This window comes from Budorcas taxicolor, chromosome 6, assembly GCF_023091745.1.
Source record: "Budorcas taxicolor isolate Tak-1 chromosome 6, Takin1.1, whole genome shotgun sequence".
In the NCBI taxonomy this organism is placed as follows: domain Eukaryota; kingdom Metazoa; phylum Chordata; class Mammalia; order Artiodactyla; family Bovidae; genus Budorcas; species Budorcas taxicolor.
In genome coordinates this window covers 94733650-94754517 of record NC_068915.1, presented here as the reverse complement: position 1 = coordinate 94754517, position 20868 = coordinate 94733650, and the positions used below count along the sequence as shown (strand labels likewise).

General features: G+C 39.8%; 1 protein-coding gene across 1 annotated transcript in view; it reads left to right on the top strand.

The window, feature by feature from the left end:
- ANTXR2 (ANTXR cell adhesion molecule 2) overlaps positions 1-20868 on the top strand; it is a 172987-nt gene that overhangs the window by 841 nt on the left and 151278 nt on the right. Inside the window, exons 2-3 of the mRNA XM_052641916.1 lie at positions 188-259; positions 2361-2432. Of these exons, the coding sequence (XP_052497876.1) occupies positions 188-259; positions 2361-2432 (144 nt within the window). The remainder of the gene's footprint in view (positions 1-187; positions 260-2360; positions 2433-20868) is intronic.

The following is a 20868-nucleotide window of genomic DNA, read 5'->3' as shown; positions in this document are numbered from 1 at the left end:
TTTGAAGAGCTGGCATCTTACTCCAGACAATTAACAGGCAGGTGATCCCTGAAGATGGGTAGACTTCCTAGGTTCCTGTAGCACCTACCTTTCAGTTGCTGATACTGTTAACTTGGCTTGAAGAAGAGGTCAGGTTACACCCCTGTAACTGTGTTGTTTTTCTGATTCGTTCAATTTTCTTTTTCAGGTCTGGGAGTGTGGCAAATAACTGGATTGAGATTTACAATTTTGTTCAGCAACTTACAGAGAGATTTGTAAGGTATTTCTCCTACTTTCCTTTTCTAAGCAGGGGACTTTGAGGTGGAGGCAAGTAGACCAAAGGCTAGATAGGGTATCCTTTTTTGGAAACCATTTGCAGGGAAAGCCTTTACTGAAGTGTTGATTTTTAAGTGCCTCAAGGTCTTATCACACACATCCTGTTATTAGGACAGCCCTTCAGTTGTTGAGGGCTTATTTCATCTGGATCCCAGAAACTTGGCTCAGGCTCTGGGGAAGTATCTTCAGATATGATTCCAAATGTCTTTTCCTTTCTGAGTTTTCATCTGTTTTGAATTTCATTTATGCTTTCTCATAATTTATCACTTTAAAAGTTTATGCTAATAATACTCATAATATATTTTCCATTCCACACAATTCTTAGCATTATTGAGGTCCTCATTAAGAAAAAAAAGTGTTGGTAAACTTCAAATGAGCATGTGTTAATAACCCACTACCAGAAAAGGCACTTGTGTGTGTGTGTGTTTAAAGAAATGACTTGTGTTTACACAATGTGTGGGTGTGTGGCTGGTTTAAAATTTAACTGTTCTATATATGCAATAAGCCTTACTAGGAAAGATTGGTTTGTCTCCTATAAAAAGCATAACTGCTATGATAGCCAGCTTACTCTCTTATTTAGAGGTAACCAGAAATTAGCGGCTTTCTTATTTAAAAGTAACCCTAGGACACTAGGCTTTTGAGGCTTTTTTCCTCCTCCTCTTTGTTTTTTTTTTCTTTTTAAAGAAGAAAAAATGCAACGAGGAAATGCAAGTTTATCAAGATAATGGAAAGGACATGAAAAGGAGCTGTATCATTAAATATTGCTTCTTTCAGTCGTGTTAGCCCAAATGTTTTCTTTAAAACAGGCTTGGATGATCAAAACATTTTGAAAGTCATGTTGCAAGTAACTTCAAACAATCTGTAGAGGCCTAGGAAATCCTTGCTTTCAGTTATTGGCAGCAGTAAGCTTATCCCTATAAAAATGTATGCTTGTCCATGTTCAGTCATCAGTCTTCTGTTTAAGAAGCCAAGTATAACACTCATTTCTGGACAGGGTCTAAGGTAAGCTTGTCTAGGAAAGAAAAATAAACAAGGCTCTATATCGTTAAGTGTCAAAGGCAGGAGACAGAGTTGTTGATAAATTTTCTGATTTAATCCAAGAGTGTGCAGAGTGTCTCATAGATTTTGATCAAAAGCAGTGGGTCGTTTCAGTACATTTCCAAGAAGTAGGGCTCTTATTTGGTCTGGTTTACAAATTGGAATTCTATAGTAAACAGTTCTCTGGCGCAAGTTGTTCAGTTACTAACCCATAATATATTGTAGGAAATGAGTAAAGGGTGACTACTGAAGTGAATGACTTTTCAAATATGTATAACCCTTGGGCATCATTCTGCTCTTCAGTTTATAGAGCTGAGTGTTACAGCTTCAGGTTCAGATCTTAATAAACATTGCCAACGGTGTCTTTGAAACAGGAATCATTCTGTGAGATCAGGGCTTAGAGCTTAAAAGGTGTAGTTAACTAGGGCAGTTGTTGCCAGTGGGAAGTATGATGCTTGAGACTTAGAGAACTGAACATGTCTAATCAAAATGTGATTTGTTCTGCTCTTTCACATTGTCCTTGACACTCTTTAAGTAATCCTACCTCAGGATAACTTGTATGAACTCCTCTCATAGTTGTGGTAATTAAATCAAACCGGCTTGTCTCCAGCCCTAAACTTGCTATGATAATCATTCTGAAGGGATTGGCCTCCTTGAAGGAGATGAGGTAGAAGGCCAAAGAAAGACCTTGCTACAAAAAAAAAAAAGAAAGAGAGAAAAATTTCCACTGGCCTGGAATTTATCTTTCTAGGTAATTTCTTCCTAAAGTGGCCCTGTGGGTCAGAGAGGAGTGCCTGAGTGCTGAGCAGCACTGACTAAATCCAGAATGACTTATGTGATAATGGTAATGTTGAGCAGAGTTCATGTATCTACTTAGGGGTTCCATTTAAGAGAAGCCTGGACCGTTCATTGAGACTGATTTTAAATGAGCCTCCCTAGCTATACATCTGTATTATATCAATATTTCTTTTAAAAATGTTTTAACTGCCTCTTTTCTTATTTTGCAGCCCTCAAATGAGATTATCTTTCATTGTGTTTTCTTCTCAAGCCACCATTATTTTGCCATTAACCGGAGACAGGTTAGTGCACTATCACTTTGCTGCGGGCTTTTAGAGACTGATCTTAAAGGAATGATGGATATTTCCAAGTGGTGATTCAGGCCTCTCAGTGGAATCAAGCAAATACACAGACAATTTAGTTCTCTTCACTAATAGAGGGAAAAGGAGGTATGAATAATATAAAAGCGCAGCTAATCTGAAAATCAATATCATTCATATTGCTGTGGAATGTACAATGAGACCCAGATCTCTGCCTTAGTTGTGTGTTTACGGCCTCCTACCTTTCCCCCGCTCTGTTACTGTAAGTAGTTCTACATCTTTCTTGCTTAGATGTAATATATTAATCAACTAGGAATTTGAAGAACATTAAGGAGGAGAAAGATATGGATCTATTTGGATAATTTACTAGATGGAGCAGACATCCTGCATCTTTAGACTTACTCTGAGGTCCACTGATGATGCCGAATATGTTTACCTTTATGAAAGAACTTGCTTTTAATTTCATAAATATACATATTTATGAATTTGAATTTAATTTCATATATATATATAGTTTTCCCCCAAATCAATATCATAATACTTTATATGACCGTTTTGGTGTCATTTGAACTAATCATTGTGGCAAGTTAGAAGTAGTCATTGATGTTAGGTGGTAGCCTGGATGGGAGGGGAGATTGGGGAAGAATGGATACATGTGTATGTATGGCTGGGTCCCTTTGTTGTCCATCTGGAGCTATCACAACATGGTTAATCAGCTATACTCCATCATAGAATAAAGTTAAAAAAATAAGTAGTCACTGATATTTTAAAGAATGGTTCTTTCCATAGTGGGAAGGGAGATTTTCTACTTCATTTAACATGAAGTACACAGGGTAGTTCTTGATCAGTTCTTGAATAAATGAGTAGATTAGTTTTAATGTGAAACCCAATTTCTCCAAACTGTAGTTTCAGCAAGGAAGGCTGTTGTACCTTGTTCTGTGTAATATGTGGATTTCTGAGGTTTTGTGTCTATAGTTCCTTTAAATAAAGTTCTTTTTTTTTACTTTAAAAATGTCGAGAACACATAATATTTAAAAGAGCTTACAGAGGTAACTTATTTAAAATTCCCAGAATTGATTTGGAAAATCCATAAAACTTCTAACATATTTGTGCTTTAAGTTTTACTTTTCCTGGAGAGGAAATCTCTCTGTAGGTGGGGAGTCCAGCTTATGACCTCAGTCTCCTCTCTGATACTTCATTTCATACTTTCTCATGTGCATCTGGGTCTCATCAAAGGCCAGGGCAACAGTAATCCCTAACAACCCAAATACAGCAGCTGTTTATTCCCATTGATATAACGGTCCTTGCCTTCATGAAAAGAATTTTTTTCCATTGCCCAGCTTAATTTCCAAAGAAACAGCTTTTGATTCACCCCAGGTCAGTCTGTGGTAAAGAATCCACCTGCCAATGCAGGAGCTGCAGTTTTGATCCTGGATTGGAAAGATCCCTTGGAGGAGGAAATGGCAACCCACTCCTGTATTCTTGCCTAGGAAGTCCCATGGACAGACGAGCCTGGCGGGCTACAGTCCATGGGGTCGCAAAGAATTGGATACGCCTGAGCAACTGAGCATATACATAGCACATCCATTAAGACAAAAAGAGAACCATGCTAACATTTGTGAAGTGCACATGTAGAGAAAGGCATTTAGACTGTTGCCAGACACGCAATAGACTCTCAGTAATTGTTAACTGCCTACTTTGTGCTAGGTTCTCTGTTAGGTACTTTATATGTGAGTTCTCCAGCACTTTGATGAAGTGTAATCACAGGTCAGCAAGATTGGTATTGCATCAGTAGGCATGGAAAGGGTTTAAATTGTGTTACTCTCACTAACACAATTTTTACCATTACTATACACTATAGTAATAGTAAATTTATATTACTATACACAATCTCACTAACACAATTTTAACCCAGGAGTTGGTGATGGACGGGAAAGCCTGGCGTGCTGCAGTTCATGGGATCACAAAGAGTTGGACACGACTGAGAGAATGAACTAAACTGAATCTCACTAAAGATTTTCCGTTGTCATTGGTGGAATCTGATAAGGCAGAGGTTGGGATAAAGAGGCTTCTGTTTCCAGAGGTAGCATAATATTGCAGCTGAAAGTTGCTGAACCAATTTCCTAGCCAAATGGTCACAGACAAGTGACAGCCTCTTTATGCTTCACTTTTTTCCATCTGAATAATGATAATGATGATTGTCATAATAATAATACCTACCTCATAAGACTGCTGTAAAAATTGAAGTCAGTGAGTGTGGACAGTGTAGGACAGAGTCTGGCATATATGTATCAGGAGAAGAGAGCTTTGTTGTTGTTATTATCTGCAGTTAGGGAGTGTGCAGTATTTTAATGATGGGGATGCATTATCCTTATATAAAGGGATTATTGTACTGCTTGAAAGGATTTATAATAGTCCAGGAGGAATTCTAATATAATGCTATTTGCAACTTTAAAAAAAACATAGTTGGCTCTTCTGTCTCTTTTTAAATAGAAATAAATTTAGTTTTAACAAATTTCCCTGTTTGCCAAATTGCATTAGTTTGGGGTAGCAGAATGTACACTAACAAGGCTTGGGTTAGAGTTCCAGTTTTGCTACTTATTGGTTAGAGATGGGATAAATCATCTTCTCATTCTGTCAGTATTTATGTCTATAAACTGCAGGCATAATCTACTGTGTTTTCCTTCTTTCTTTCTTTCTTTTTTTTTGCTGTGTTTCCTTAAGAGATTTGTTGGGATCAAAAATAAGACAATGCATACAGAAATATTTTGTTTATTACAGAACAGTTTCCATTAAAGGATTACTTTCTGAACCTAGTTGTTCTTTTACCAATTTTATTTAAATAGTAACTTTTCAAATTTCTCTGGTCCTGTATATTTGGATATAAGGTCACTTTTCATTCATTATACCCCCTTTTTTAAAAAAAATTGGGGTATCGTTGCTTTACAATGTTGTGTGTTTCTGCTGTACAACAAAGTGAGTAAGCTATATGTATGCATATAACCCCTCCCTCTTGGACCTCCCTTTCCTTGCAACCCCTTCCCCCTCCTCCCCTCCTTCTACCCACCTCCCGTCCCAGCATCTCACCCCTCTAGGTCACCACAGAGTACCGAGCTGAGCTCCAGACACTATTCAGCAGCTTCCCACCAGCTATCTGTTTTGCACACGGGTAATATGCTTATGTCAAGCCTAGTCTCTCAATTCAGCCCGCTCTCTCCACGTCTACGTGCCCATTTTCTATATCTGCATCTCCATTCCTGCCTTTTAAGTGTGTAGAAACCATTCGCATATTTAGATGCAAGATCACTGAACGAATGTTGCCACAGCTATTGGGGATCCTTGTTTCAAAGTCTAGAAAGAGGAATTCTACACATGAACTTTCTTGATGTCACACTTAGAGGTCTGAGCGCATAGGGAAAGCGAAGGTCAAATACATCAGGTTTCACAATTTTGTTTCTATTTCTCATAATTCTTCTGTAGCTTGGTAAATATGAGAAGTACCTCTTTCACATTTCAAAGTGTTGCTAAATATCTTCAGTAGAGATGAAGCAAGATTAGAAGGCAGTAAGTCCTTGCAGTTGGATTATGTCTTCTGTTAGGGTTTCATCATGAAGTCTGGTACTATGTAAATGCATGAACAGAATAATAAACATGGCAAGAAATGATCAGTTATCCATTTTATATGCTCAAGATTCAAAACCATTATTTTTTTTAAATTTATGTTTATTTATTGGCTGCTTTGGGTTTTCGTCGCTGCATGTGGGCTTTCTCTAGTTGAGGCGAGTGGGGGCTACTCTCTAGTTGCGGTGTGAGGGCTTCTCATCGTAGTGGCTTCTCTCATTGTGGAGCATGGGCTCTAGAGCACACAGGCTTTCGTAGCTGTGACACATGGGCTTAGTTGCCCTGTGGCATGTGGAATGTGCCTGGATGAGGGATCAAACCTCTGTTCCCTGAATTGGCAGGCAGATTCTTAACCACTGGACCACCAGGAAAGTCCTAAAAACATTATTATTTTGAATATTTCAATTTGAAACATTCTCTTCTTTCGCCCACATGATTTTTGTTTTATTTTATTTTCATTGTTGTTGTTGTTAAGTTGCTGCATCTTGTCTGACTCTTTGCAACCCCATGAACTGTAGCATGCCATCCTCTGTCCTCCACTGTCTCTGGCTCGGATTCGTGTACATTGAGTTGGAGATGCTATCTAACCATCTCATCCTCTGCTGCCTGCTTCTCCTTTTGCCTTCAGTCTTTTCCATCAGGGTCTTTTCCAATGAATCGGCTCTTTGCATCGTGTGGCCAAAGTGTTGGAGCTTCAGCTTCAGAATCAGTCATTCCAATGAATATTCAGGCTTGATTTCCTGTAGAATTGACTGGTTTGATCTTCTTGGAGTCCAAGGGACTCTCAAGAGTCTTCTCTTTTATCCTCCACATCTGGTAATCCCTCCACTCACCTACCCACCATCCTGTTCTGCCTACCCTGTATACCGTGTTTTGAGCATTGTGTGCTCTGGAGGTAACACAAGGATCTTGTGTGTGATAGTGAGGAGTGTGCACCAACACGTATAACTCAGGGCTGTATTATAGGATCCAGTAAGAGGAAAGGAGATCCAGCCAGTCCGTTCTGAAGGAGATCAGCCCTGGGATTTCTTTGGAAAGAATGATGCTAAAGCTGAAACTCCAGTACTTTGGCCACCTCATGCGAAGAGTTGACTCATTGGAAAAGACTTTGATGCTGGGAGGGATTGGAGGCAGGAGGAGAAGGGGACGACCGAGGATGAGATGGCTGGATGGCATCACGGACTCGATGGACGTGAGTCTGAGTGAACTCCAGAAGCTGGTGATGGACAGGGAGGCCTGGCGTGCTGTGATTCATGGGGTCGCAAAGAGCTGGACACGACTGAGCGACTGAACTGAACTGAACTGAACTGAAGAGGAAAGTGCTGAGTGTTGACTCAGTATGGAAATATCCAGCCTCTCAGTGTTAGAGAATTTGAATCAAGACTCATTTAAAAGGATATTTTTAGTTATTGTGTTGAATAATTGGTGATAGTGAATTATGCTTAGTTCTGTTCAGTGTAGTCTTAATGAGGTAAAAGCGCTTTAGTTGGAAACATTTAGTGAACATTTTTATGTGCTAGATACTGTGCAAAATGCTTTCTGTTCATTACTTAACTTAACCCTTATATCAACTCCATGTGGTAGATACTATTATCTCAACTTTACAAATGAGGAAACTGAAGCTGAGAAAGGAAATGTAGCTTGTCCAAGGACACACAGTTAATCAGTGATGAGGAGTATATTAGCCAGAATAGTCTCTTGAAATGTAGAGTAGATCATGCCACTCTTGCTCTTAAGACAATCTGATGGCTTAGAGTAGAAAGCATTTCCCAGTGGCCTAAAAGCCCTACCTGACTGCTCACCCAATCCTGTCCTAACACTGTATGCCACAGTCTCGCCGACTGGCCACCTTTCCCTTCCCTGAACGGGCCAAGTGTGTTTCTGTACTAGCAGTTTTGCTCTTTGTCTTCCCCACGTCTTCCCTGGCCTCACCCCATGCGTCACCTCCCTGGAGAGGCCTTGCCTTGGCATCAGGTGTGACGCACTCCTACCCCACCTTTCCAGTAATGTCTCACAGTTCTCTGTTTGGTTGTCACTTTTTGAAATTGTTCTGATAATTAATCGATTTATTTTATCTCCATAACCCTAATGTAAACTGCATGAGAGCAGAGGGGTCTTCTTTGTTTTGTTTACCTTCACCTCTAATATCTTAACACCTATAACAGAACTTGAAACATAGATGCTCAGTAAATATATGTTGAATGAATAATTGGGTTGATCTTACTCTAGAACCTGAGTTATTAACTGCTATCAAATGTTTTTTCTCCTTAAGAAATAATAAAACATGATTTATGTTTGCTAATCTTCTCATTCCTATTGTTATAGATCAGTTACAAACATTTCCAACTCTCTTTTTGATATACTTGTCCCCAACTTGAAAAAGTCATATAATTGTTTGACCTGAGAATAATAATCAATTACTTAGGAAAAAAATATTCTGTAGACAAACTTCTAGGAAATTAAAAATAAGTCATTTGACTAAATTTATATAAAAGTGTATGTAATATATACATTTCTGTTATTTGGAAGGATTTCTTTTAATTCCTTTGAATTCAAGTTAAAAGTTTACTTGTGATAAGATAGTTTGTAATTTATAAATTGGTTCTTTCATTTTGCAGGCAGGGAAATTTGTCAGTATCTGTAAATGTTTAGAAGTCTTCTATCAGCAATTTTACTTTTTAGGACTATGCCCTACTGAAATAGTAGCATCAGTGTGCAAAAATAGGTATATGCGAGATTAAACCCTGAAGCATTGTTCATAATGTGAAAATGGTAGTAAATCTAAATGCTCATCAGTTGATGATACTGTAATTAAATTAGAGTATATACATAGAATTGGATACTATGCAGTCATTCAAAGAATTGGAAAAACTATATATATTGCTATGAAAATATGTCTAAGATATACTAGTTGAGAAAAGCAAGTTGCAAAATACTCTGTTAAAGATGATAAACAAAAACAAAAATTTTAATGGCTTTTATGGTATGTGTGTATGATAATGAATGCATGGGAAAAAGTCTGGAAGATGAGCCACAAATTGCTAACAGTAATATTGTCTTAGCAATGGGATTCAGGGTGGGGGCTCCTTCATGTTTTAGTTTCTATACATTTAGGTTATTCAACTTTATTTGAATAATGTACTGTTTATAAAAAACAAAAGCTTAGGTTTAAAAGAAATATTACTGACTTATGTAGCCAGAGACAACTCTCTTGGTATCAGAATGGAACTCAGGAGTTAGAAAGTATAGACAGTAGGACTAGGGCATTGTTGATGTTCTTCAGTCACTCAGTCCTGTCTGACTCTTTGCGAACCCATGGACGGCAGCACGCCAGGCTCTTCTGTCCTCCACCATCTCTTGGAGTTTGCTCAAATTCATGTCAGTTGAGTTAGTGGTATGCTGTGCTTGGTCGCTCAGTCATGTCCGACTCTTTTTGACCCCATGAACTGTAGCCCGTCAGGCTTTTTTGTCCATGGAGATTTTCCAGGCACGAATACTGGAGTGGGTTGCCATGCCCTCCTTCAGGGGATCTTCCCAACCCAGGAACTGAACACAGGTCTCCTGCCTTGCTTCTGCCTCCAATGCAGGAGACCCAGGTTCGATCCCTGGGTTGGGAAGATCCCCTGGAGAAGGAAACGACAACCCACTCCAGTACTCTTGCCTGGAAAATCCCATGGACTGAGGAGCCTGGTACTTCACTTCTTCACTTCACTTCTCCTGCCTTGCAGGAAGATTCTTTATGGTCTGAGCCACCAGGGAAGCTCAAGAATACTGGAGTGGGTAGCCTATCCTTTCTCCAGGGGAGCTTCCCAACTCAGGAATCGAACTGTGGTTTCCTGCATTTCAGGCAGATTCTTTACCAGCTGAACTACTAGGGAAACCCATTGAGTCAGTGATGCTGTCTAACCATCTCGTCCTCTGCTGCCGCTTCTCCTTTTGCCTTCAATTTTTCCCAGTGTCATAGTCTTTTCCAATGAGTTGGCTCTTTGCGTCAGGTGGCCAAAGTATTGCAGCTTCAGTTTCAGCAACAGTCCTTCCAGTGACTATTCAGGGTTGATTTCCTGAATAGCAGTAGAACATATTCAGCTGTTAACTTGGGGAGTGCTGAAGTGAAATGAAATGAAAGTTGTTTAGTCATGTGCAACTCTTTGCGATCCCATGGACTATACAATCCATGGAATTCTCCAGGCCAGAATACTGGAGTGGATAGCCTTCCCCTTCTCCAGGGTATCTTTCCAACCCAGGGATTGAACCCCGGTCTCCCACATTGCAGGTGGATTCTTTACCAGCTGAGCCAGAAAGGAAGCCTGGCGGGGGATGGGGGTGGGGCGGGGGCGGGGCGGGGATCCTGAAGGTTGCTTGTTAAATGTAAACATCAGGACTGGACTTTGGGTCAGAAAAACATAGGCGCTGTATACGAGCTGTGTAACTTTGGACAAGTTATTTTACCTCTTGCTACCCAATTCCCTTGTCTGTTATAAGGAGCTAATCATTCCTACTGTGTAGAAGTGTTGGGGTAATGTTGGGATGATTAAGTGCACATAATGCTTGAGAAGGCCTAATGAATGACTAGGTGGGAAGGAGGCTGAGGCTGAGATGAGATCTGGGTCTTATCACTGTACCGCCTCATCACCATTGTGTGCCCAGCTTCTAGCAGAAGTTTGAAGTCAAGTGACTTTGCTCAAAGTGACACGGCTAAGTCAGAGCCAGAATTCACCCCTGCATATGGCTCTTGAGCATGAGCATCTAACCATTCCACTGCCTCAGAATCTTTGCTCCCCTTTCTCTAGCTGGTTTCCAGAATTAGTCAGAGTTGTCATAATTCAAAGATATATTCATCCTCTAAATTTCTTCTGTTCTCTTACAAACCAGTGACGTGGTGAGAGGAAGTGACTAGTTGTTTTTGTTTAGATTCTAACAGGGAAGTAATTTTTCCTGTTGAGAAAAGTCAGTGCTGGTCACACATTGTGCTAATTCTGGGAGGTCTGAGCATGGCAGCAACTCAGAGTTTAGTCGTGGATATGGCAATAGTTGTTTTCAGTGAAGTCCCATGTTTGCTTTATGGGTATTTTCTAGAAAATTAAATGCATTGTTACTCAAGTCTGGAAGACAGACCTGGCACACTAAGGTGTTAGAATGCAGAGGTCATTTTATCATGGCCTAGTAAGGTGTTGAAAGAGGAAATGGGGTATAAACATACAAGATACAGCAGATACAGACTTTAGGTGTCACCTGGGTACCTCACTTAGATAAGTGTAGACTAAATTAGAGACAAGTTTTCACAAACCCGTCTTGTATGGGGCATTTTGTAAGCAGATGTTTTCGAATCTAGAACTCTGACCTAGGATTCATTGGTCTGGAATCTGTACCACAGAGACCTTGACATATATTGGCCTTACAATGACATGTTAAATAAAGAGTAAACAAATTTTTATATAAAGTATGAGTTCTTAAGATAATGTATTAGCAATATTTGTGTCTGAAAAATCATCTTTCACTCTTTTGAAACCCTTGAAAATCTTTTAAGTTGAGCTAATAGGGAACAATTTTTTTTTTTTTTTGCTGTTTATTCTTCATACTGTATGCCATATAACAGTGTATAATGGCATAATTAAATAGGTAGCTAGGACGGTCCCACATTTGAGTGAGTGAGCATATTTCCTCTCCTGTAATTTTTCTAATTTTGTCAGGCTGATTATATAATATTGTGGTTTATTAATGGAAGGAGACAGAAGTAGTAAAGTTTATTGAGCACTTACTATGTATCAGACATTTTGCTAAATGCTTTATTTGTAATTGCTAAGTGCTAAGTGGATTATAAATCATTTGTAATTTTGTATGGACATGAACAATATCTTGAGAAGATTGTTTTGTCTCATATTCTACTTAATCTACTAAGTTTTATTTTCCAAGAGCAATATTTAATTATGTTATGTAGCTATACTTCAGCCACCTGATGTGAAGAGCTGACTCATTGGAAAAGACCCTGATGCTGGGAAAGATTGAGGGCAGGAGGAGAAGGGGACAACAGAGGATGAGATGGTTGGATGGCATCATCAAATCAACGGACATGAGTTTGGGTAAACTCTAGGAGTTGGTGATGGACAGGGAGGCCTGGCATGCTGTGGTCCATGGGGTTGCAAAGAGTCGGACACAACTGAGCAACTGAACTGAACTGAAATCTTTATGAAGTTTCTGTATATTCCTACATTTTGTTTGCACTTTTGTTCATTTCATATCCCTAGCTGATAATCTCTTGAGGATAAAGTACAGTTCAGTTCAGTTCAGTTCAGTCACTCACTCGAGGCTGACTCTTCATGAGCCCATGGACTGCAGTACGCCAGGCTTCCCTGTTCATCATCGACTCCCAGAGCTTGTTCAAACTCATGTCCATTGAGTCTGTGATGCCATCCAACCATCTCATCCTTTGTTATCCCCTTCTCCTCCTGCCTTCAATCTTTCCCAGCATCACGGTCTTTTCCAGTGAGTCAGTTCTTCCTATCCGTCCTTCCAATGAATATTCAGGACTGATTTTCTTTAGGGTGGACTGGTTGGATCTCCTTGCAGTCCAAGGGACTCTCAAGAGTCTTCTCCAACACCGCAGTTCAAAAGCATCAATTCTTCTGTGCTCAGCTTTCTTTATAGTCCGGCTCTCACATCCATACATGACCACTGGAAAAACCATAGCTTTGACTAGATGGACCTTTGTCAGCAAAGTAATGTCTTTGCTTTTTAATGTGTTGTCTAGGTTGGTCATAATTTTTCTTCCAAGGAGCAAGCGTCTTTTAATTTCATGGCTGCAGTCATTATCTGCAGTGATTTTTGAGCCCAAGAAAATAAAATCTCTCACTGTTTCCATTGTTTCCCCATCTATTTGACATGAAGTGATGGGATCAGATGCCATGATCTTAGTTTTCTGAATGCTGAGTTTTAAGTCAGCTTTTTCACTCTCCTCTTTCACTTTAATCGAGAGACTCTTTAGTTCTTCTTCGGTTTCTGCCATAAGGGTGGTGTCATCTGTGTATCTGAAGTTATTGATATTTCTCTTGGCAATCTTGATTCCAGCTCGTGCTTCATCCAGCCCGGCATTTTGCATGATGTACTCTGCATAGAAGTTTAATAAGCAGGGTGACAATATACAGCTTGATGTACTCCATTCCCAATTTGGAGCCAGTCTGTTGTTCCATGTCCTGTTCTAACTGTTGCTTCTTGACCTGCATACAGATTTCTCAGGAGGCAGGTCAGGTGGTCTGGTATTCCCATCTCTTGAAGAATTTTCCACAGTTTGTTGTGGTTCACATAGTCAAAGGCTTTGGTGTAGTTAATAAAGCAGAAGTAGATGTGTTTTGGAACTCTCTTGCTTTTTCGATGATCCAGCGGATGTTGGCAGTTTGATCTCTGGTTCCTCTGCCTCCATACCTCTAACCCTTATGCTTATAGGGTTATCTAAACTGGCATTTGGTAGCATAGATGTATGAGGCTTTTAGTTTTTGTGATAGATTGCTCTTTTGTGACCTCCAATGAAACACAGAATACATACAACATGTATGCATACATGTGTGCGAGTACACACGCTCAGTTGTGTCTGACTCTTTGTGACTCCATGGACTGTAGGGTGCCAGGCTCCTCTGTCTAAGGAATTTTCCAAGTGAGAGTACTGGAGTGGGTTGCCATGTCCTCCTCCAGGGGATCTTCCTGACCCAGGGGTTGAACCCTATTCTCTGGCATCTCCTGCATTGACAGGCAGATTTACCACTGAGACAAATGTGATTATATATGTAATAGGTATAATATATGTGTATATAAGTATTTATATATATATATATATAAATGCACACATATTTTTATTAATTATATATATTTATATATACACATGTATTTACATATGTGTATAAAAGTATTTTTATTTAAATATATAATTAAAAAAATGTGGGCTGGGCCTGTGGCTCACTTTAACCAATGGAATGCAACAGATATGAATGAGCATGAAACTGAGCCTCCAGTAACAGTTTGCTCACTGCCTTTCCAGTCTTTACTATCCATCTCTTCAAGGTCATTTAGCTTTTACTTTAGTCACAACTTTTATTTTGATTATCTATTGCTGCATAATAAACTACTCCAAAATTAGTGGTGTAAATACAACTGGTCATTTCTCATGATATTGTGCATTGAATGGGCAGTTCTTATGCTTTGCCTGTTGTCAGCTAGAAAGCTGGAATGGCTAGAAGAGTTGAAATGACCCCACCCACATGGTTTGAAAGTTCGTGCTGGTGCTGGCTGTTGTCTGGGAGCTCAGCTAGGACTGTTGACCTGAGTCTCCATTCTGCTACACATGACTTCTACTCATGGCTAGGTTAAGTCTCCTCCTACCATGGTGATTTCAGGGTAATCAAAGCTTTTGTATGGCAGCTAGCTACCAAGGGTACATAAAGGGAAAAGTCCTGTGCCTCATTTAGACTTATTCCTGGAGCAGGCATAGTGATCATGAAAAACCACCCCAGCATTTAGTGGCTTAAGCAATGCTTTTGTTATCTCTCACTGTTCTATGATGGATGGCTCAAATGGATGCTTTCTCCGTCCCACATGATATTATCTGGTGCTATAATCATAGAAGGAGGTTACTGTTACGGAGCACAGCTAGGGCTGTTTACTGGAATAATATGTTTTCCTCCATGGGACCTCGGCTGTGGCCTGGGCTTCTCACAGCATGATGACTGGGTCCAGGAGCAAGTACTATGAGATGAAGGAAGCAGTGCCTCCAGTTCTCTTAAGGGTTGGACGTCTAAGAATATCACTTCTACCTTGTTCTAGTGCCAGGTAGTAACAGGGCTGGGCCAGAATCAAGGGGATGGGGGATAAATTCCAACTTTTGATGGGAGAATGGGTGCATATAGAGTGGGGAGAAATTGATAGAGGTCATACTTAGAGATTCTGTACCATAGTTTATACTGAAAGTAATAATGAAACTCCAAAGATGAATCGCTTTTAGAAATAAACATGCCAGCTAAGAGAAAAAAAAAACCTTGTGTGTAACCAAAATAGCAAATTAGGCTGGTAATTTTGGCACTAATCTTTAGATTCTGCTGTAACCCATAACCCATGTCAGCAAATTTTGAATGGTGTGTTATTTACTTTTATTTTTTATTATTAGCCTCTCACTCTCATTCCTCTTATTCTTTTGTATGAATTAAAACTGTTTATCAACAACATTAATACTTTATTTTTGTATTATTTTAATATTATCATCATTTCCTTCTTGAGTTAGGTTGGAATAGATGGGCACATTTCCTTTTACTTTCATGACTTTGAATAGTATTTTTCAGTTCAAACTCTCAAAGTCTTAAGAATTACTATGGAAGGTAGAAATGTGAGAATTGAAGTTTTATTTATTAGAAATGATAATTTTCCTAAAATAGTTTAAAATTGTGCTGTGATAGAAGTACATTTTGGGAGTTTGATATTCACTTATTCAAGAGCAATACTGAACACATGCATATGAGTTGGAGTTTGTATAACTTAATATAAAGTTTAAAAATTCTATGTGTTTTAGGAGCATTAATGAAGAGAAGTTCTCAGATAAGGCTCCCAAACTGTGAAAAACAAAGGTGATAATTCCTATTTACATTGCCTTCAATGGTTAAGAGAGCAGTACAGTGAATTGATGGGTTTCTCTGTCAGCTCAGATGTAAAGCATCTGTCTGCAATGCGATCTTCCTGAGCAACTAACACTTGGGCTTCCCTGGTGGCTCAGCAGTAAAGAATCCAATGCAGGAGCCACAAGAGACGCAGGTTCGACCCCTAGAAGATCCCCTAGAGGAGGGCATGGCAACCCACTCCAGTATGCTTGCCTGGAGAATCCTGTGAATAGAGGAGCCTGGTGGGCTACAGTCCATGGGGTCGCAAAGAGTCAGACATGAGTGAAGTAACTTAGCACGCATGCACAGAAAATTGATATAAACAGTTGGTATTGATTATTGAACACTTAGATGCCATGCAGTGTACTAACTGTTTACAAGTAATAAGTGAAAGTTGCTCAGTCGTGTCTGACTCTTTGCGACTATACAGTCCATGGAATTCTCCTGGCCAGAATTCTGGAGTGGGTAGCCTTTCCCTTCCCCAGGGGATCTTCCCAACCCAGGGATCAAACCCAGGTCTCCTGCATTGCAGGCAGATTCTTTACCAGCTGGGCCCCAAGAGAAGCCAAGAATACTGGAGTGGGTAGCCTATTCCTACTCCGGTGGATCTTCCCGAACCAGGAGTTGAACCAGGGTCTCCTGCATTGCAGGTGGATTCTTTACCAACTGAGCTGTCAGGGAAGCCCTGATAATACGAGTAATAGTCCCTTTAATTTTTATAACAACTCTGCTTTATCAGTACTGTCAATGTTCCCATTTTCAGAGGGGAGAAATGCAAGCTCAGAGAGGACACAACTTAGCAAAGTCACAAAATTACTGAGACTAGTGAGTCTTAGAGCTGGGAATTAAGGTGGCCAGTGCACCATGTTTGACCTGTGGGTTGCGTTCATGGTATGATGCAGGGCGGCATGATGAAAGGATGAGGTCTGGCTGGCAGATGACCCAGCTCAGTTCCTGACACATCATGTGATAAAAGAATAATAACTAATGTCTTTGTGACAATGACTGTACCGAATTCTTTATATGCATCAACTCCTTTGATTTTTCACAGCAACCCTGTGGAGTTAGTGTTGGTGTTACTTTTGCTTAACGTGAAACAACTGAAGGATGCGGGGTAGATAATTGGCTGGAGCAGTCTTGACTCCTGTCCGGTGTGCCATCTGTCACCTCAAATTCAGCTTGCCACCATTTGTAGGTTTTCTAGAAGAGCAACATGGCAATGCAGAGGAGAAGCTGTAGTGAAGAGGGTTTGTTTTGGGCACTAGCCACTTCCTTTCTCTCATTTATCTTCTCTAATAGCTCTTCTGTCCAGATCCCACAGCTTTCTGAAATGTTCAAAGCTGCCAAATATAATAACATTATATTAAAAAGATGATGAGCTTCCTGGTGCCTCAGATGGTAAAGAATCTGCCTGTAATGCGGGAGATCTGGGTTCGCTCCTAGGGTGGGGAAGATCCCCTGGAAAAGGGAATGGCTACCCACTGCAGTGTTCTTGCCTGGAGAATTCCATGGACAGAGGAAGCTGGTGGGCTTCAGTCCATGGGGTCACTGAGCGACTAACCCTTTCATAAATGTGATAGCAGTCACCTAATAAATGTCTGTGGAGTGAGTGAATGCAGACTTCATTGGAGCAGCTACTCTTATTTACATTTTATGGATATGGAAACTGAGCTGCAGGAAATTAAACAACTGCCCGTGCTTACGCTAGTTGCAGAACCGAAGTTTTAGTTCGTTTCTGATTTACTCCAAACCTGAGTCTTCCCACCTCATTCTATAGCTTTCCATATAATTTGTTTTCACTAAAGCTTCAGTATAAAACTTTCTTTCCTCTATTCCTTTCCCTCCTCCTTTTTGGGTTTTTATCAAATTTTTTCAACCCTCAGTTTGCTGAGTGAGCTCTCCTTAGAATCAAGAAGAAAGTAAACTGGGTGAACAAAATCCTACGAACAGAGGAATGGCCAGTGTCAATAACAACCGTAGTAGCTACAACTAACTCTTTTTATTTTCTTGGCCATGCTGCATGGCCTGTGTGATCTTAGTTTCCTGACCAGGGATTGAACCCAAACCCCCTGCATTGGAAGTGTGGAGTCTTAACCCCTGGACAGCTAGAGAAGTCCCCTAGCCCAGTACTTCTTATGTGCCACTTAATCCTCACAATGGCCCTGTAGTACAGGTATTTTCCTCTTTGTTTTATAGTTGAGAAAATGAGATTGGGCTTGGAAATAATCCATGTTCTCTCTGGCTGTAAGTCATCCATCCCAGAAACTGCATTTTACGTTTTAAAAGATTATTCTAGTTACCTCCAAAACCCCTTTAGTAGAAGAACTGACTGGCAAAATAGGTAAGGAAGAGAGCATTCCAACAACATTCTATGGAATTGTCCAGGCAAGATTACTAGAGTGGGTTGCCATTTCCTTCTCCAGGGTATTTTCCCAACCCAGGGATTGAACCCGGATCTCCTGCATTGCAGGCAGATTTTTTTACCAACTGAGCCACTAGGGAAGCCCTTTCCAACAATATGGAAAGGTTTTTAAGTTAGATTAGATCAGAGTTTCATAATTCTTGGCTGCATTATAGAATGCTCTGGAGAATTTCCAGGAAATACCCTGACCCCAGCACACATCAAGTAAATTATAACTTTTTCCATTAGTGTCCAGAAGATGTTTTTTTTTCTTTTAAACCTTTTAGGTGATCCCAGTGTCCAGCCAGGGTAGAGAATGGCATTGCACCTGTAAATGGGTGAGAGGGTAGCCGTAGACTAGGCATAAATTGTTGTCATATCACAGTGTAAGATCACAGTGTTCACATGTATGGGTGCTCAGCCAATGTATGTAGACTGATTGACTGAAACCTAGAAGGAGCTTTGAAATCTGGAGAGTTAAGGCAATGCATACTGAAAAGTTCAGGTTAAGTATAGAGATACATTTATAAATGTATATCTTCAGTCACAAGTAGAAAGGACTTAAAATTATGCCTGAATTGTGCTAGTTGGGCAAGTCAGAATTTTCTGCCAACTATTTTATTATGCCACTGTTTATAAAATACATCTTCGCCTTAGCTGTGACATCATGCATACCTTCCGTAGTTGCAAGTGTCTTATGGCTGGAGAAAGGCCACTGATGTGGCGCAGTGCCTAGCAGTTGTGGTTGCTGTGTTTTCTTCCCTTCCCTTCTCTTGTCTGCTTATCTTTCCTCGTCTCTTCTTATCTCTTCTTTCCTTTACTCAGCAGAGAAATTTGATAGAGCTGAGAGTGTTCATTTTTTAGATTAAAAAATGAGTCAATATGTTTTTGCCTCTGCCACCCCCCGCCTCTCTGCCTCATCTCCTCTTTTCAATCAACATAATTATAAAGTCAAGAAGAAAGAGTTGATTGTAGATTTTGGTACCCTGATGCCCAACAACAACAAAAAAAACAACAATAGCAACAGCAATCAAACAGAGGTTTCATATCCCATTTTATTTGTTTAAATTCTGCCTCTTTCCAAGAAGTATTTGAAGTCACACAGAATACAGTAACATTGCAGAAAATTAGTAACATCTGAAAAGAAAAGCTAAGATCTTAGAAAAGAGGATATAGCAATATGATAACGATATGAGTGTAACAGAATTTTCTGAATGAGGAAGACATTTACCATGCAGTTCCTGATAGTCAGGGCAAGAAATAGCTGTAGTTAGCAGAAAAGAGGAAGTGTGTAGCGATTACTCAGGGATGGTAAAGAAGCTTCTGCCCTGTGAGCTCATAGGGGACTTTGTGTGTCTTGCATCCTTGGCTACAGAATCACAACAAACTCCAAAGTAGTTTTGGTATTGCTGTTTGTTGTAGTTCAAGACAACGTTAAAGCCAAGCTCAGTGAATCTGATATTGATTTGAGCTGATCTTCATAACATACACATTTTTTCTTCTTTTATTTTTAAACATTTTCTCCCTTGCTTTCCTTTAGAACTTTAAGTCACAGTATAAATGGATGAGTTGTGTTTTTTACCTACTACATGATTTTTTTCTCCCTCAGTTCATCATTTACTAATAAAGAAAACTGAAGCTTATTTTTAGTTACTTGGAATCCCTCAAAGGCCCTGTCTTGTAATTTCCCATTTGGTGACACTTTTTTTTTTTTTTCTTCAATTTAAAAACCTTTTCATTTATTCGTTGATTCAGGTCTTAGTTGTGGCGCATGGGCCTAGTTGCCCCATGCCATGTGGGATCTTAGTTCCCCAACCAGGGATTGAACCAGTATCCCCTGCATTGGAAGGCGAACTCTTTATCACTGGACCACCTGGGAAGTCCCAGTGATACTTGTTGATAGAGGAGAGGCTGACAGAGTGTGTAGTTACTCTGGAAAGTGACAGACCAGGGCTCATGAATGTTGATGTTGTTGGGTATGGCCAAGGGACCCTTTTCCTCTATGACTCTGTAGCTGCAAAAGTAATGAAGCAGTTCAGAGTAACTTAGAATGTCACAGTGGCTGGTATGGGATACAGGCAGGAGTGCTCTGCTTCTTTTGGCGAAATAAGCAGGCAGACACCTACCTTCCCACTCTGAATCCCACCTTCCCACTCTGAATCCCACCTTCCCACTCTGAATCCCACCTTCCCACTCTGAATCCCACATTTAGCAAGTTCTTTCTGCTTAGAGCCTTCTACTAGTGTTGTCTAGTCCTCAGAAGTAATGATGATTCGAATCTGAACTAAATGGAGAAGGCGATTTTTACCAGGCAAAAGCTGTTTGTGTAAACTTGGATTTCAGTTGTCTTTTTTCATTTCTCTTTTGGCAGCAAACATTAATGCTTGAGGACACGCTGCCACTCATTTCTGGGAAGCACCAAATATTTGGTTTTTATCTGCATTCAGACTGAGTCAGTTTCAAGTTGTTTCTGTAGATATTAAAACATAAATATTTAGATAAAACAAGTTTATAAATTATGTAATTTACTCCATCATCTGTGGAACTATGAATTTTTTTCCTGGGGTAGATTGAAAAATTTATTGAACACTTCCTTTTTAAAAGGCATTATAATAAGTAACCAGGGCAAAGTTGGGGGATACATTATAAATAATAGACATGGTGATAGCCCACTGTAGGATTCCAGTCTAGTTAAATGAAAATGTTAAATCAGTGAAATTATTTTAAAGTAGAATATTTTTAAGATACAGAATTGTTGATT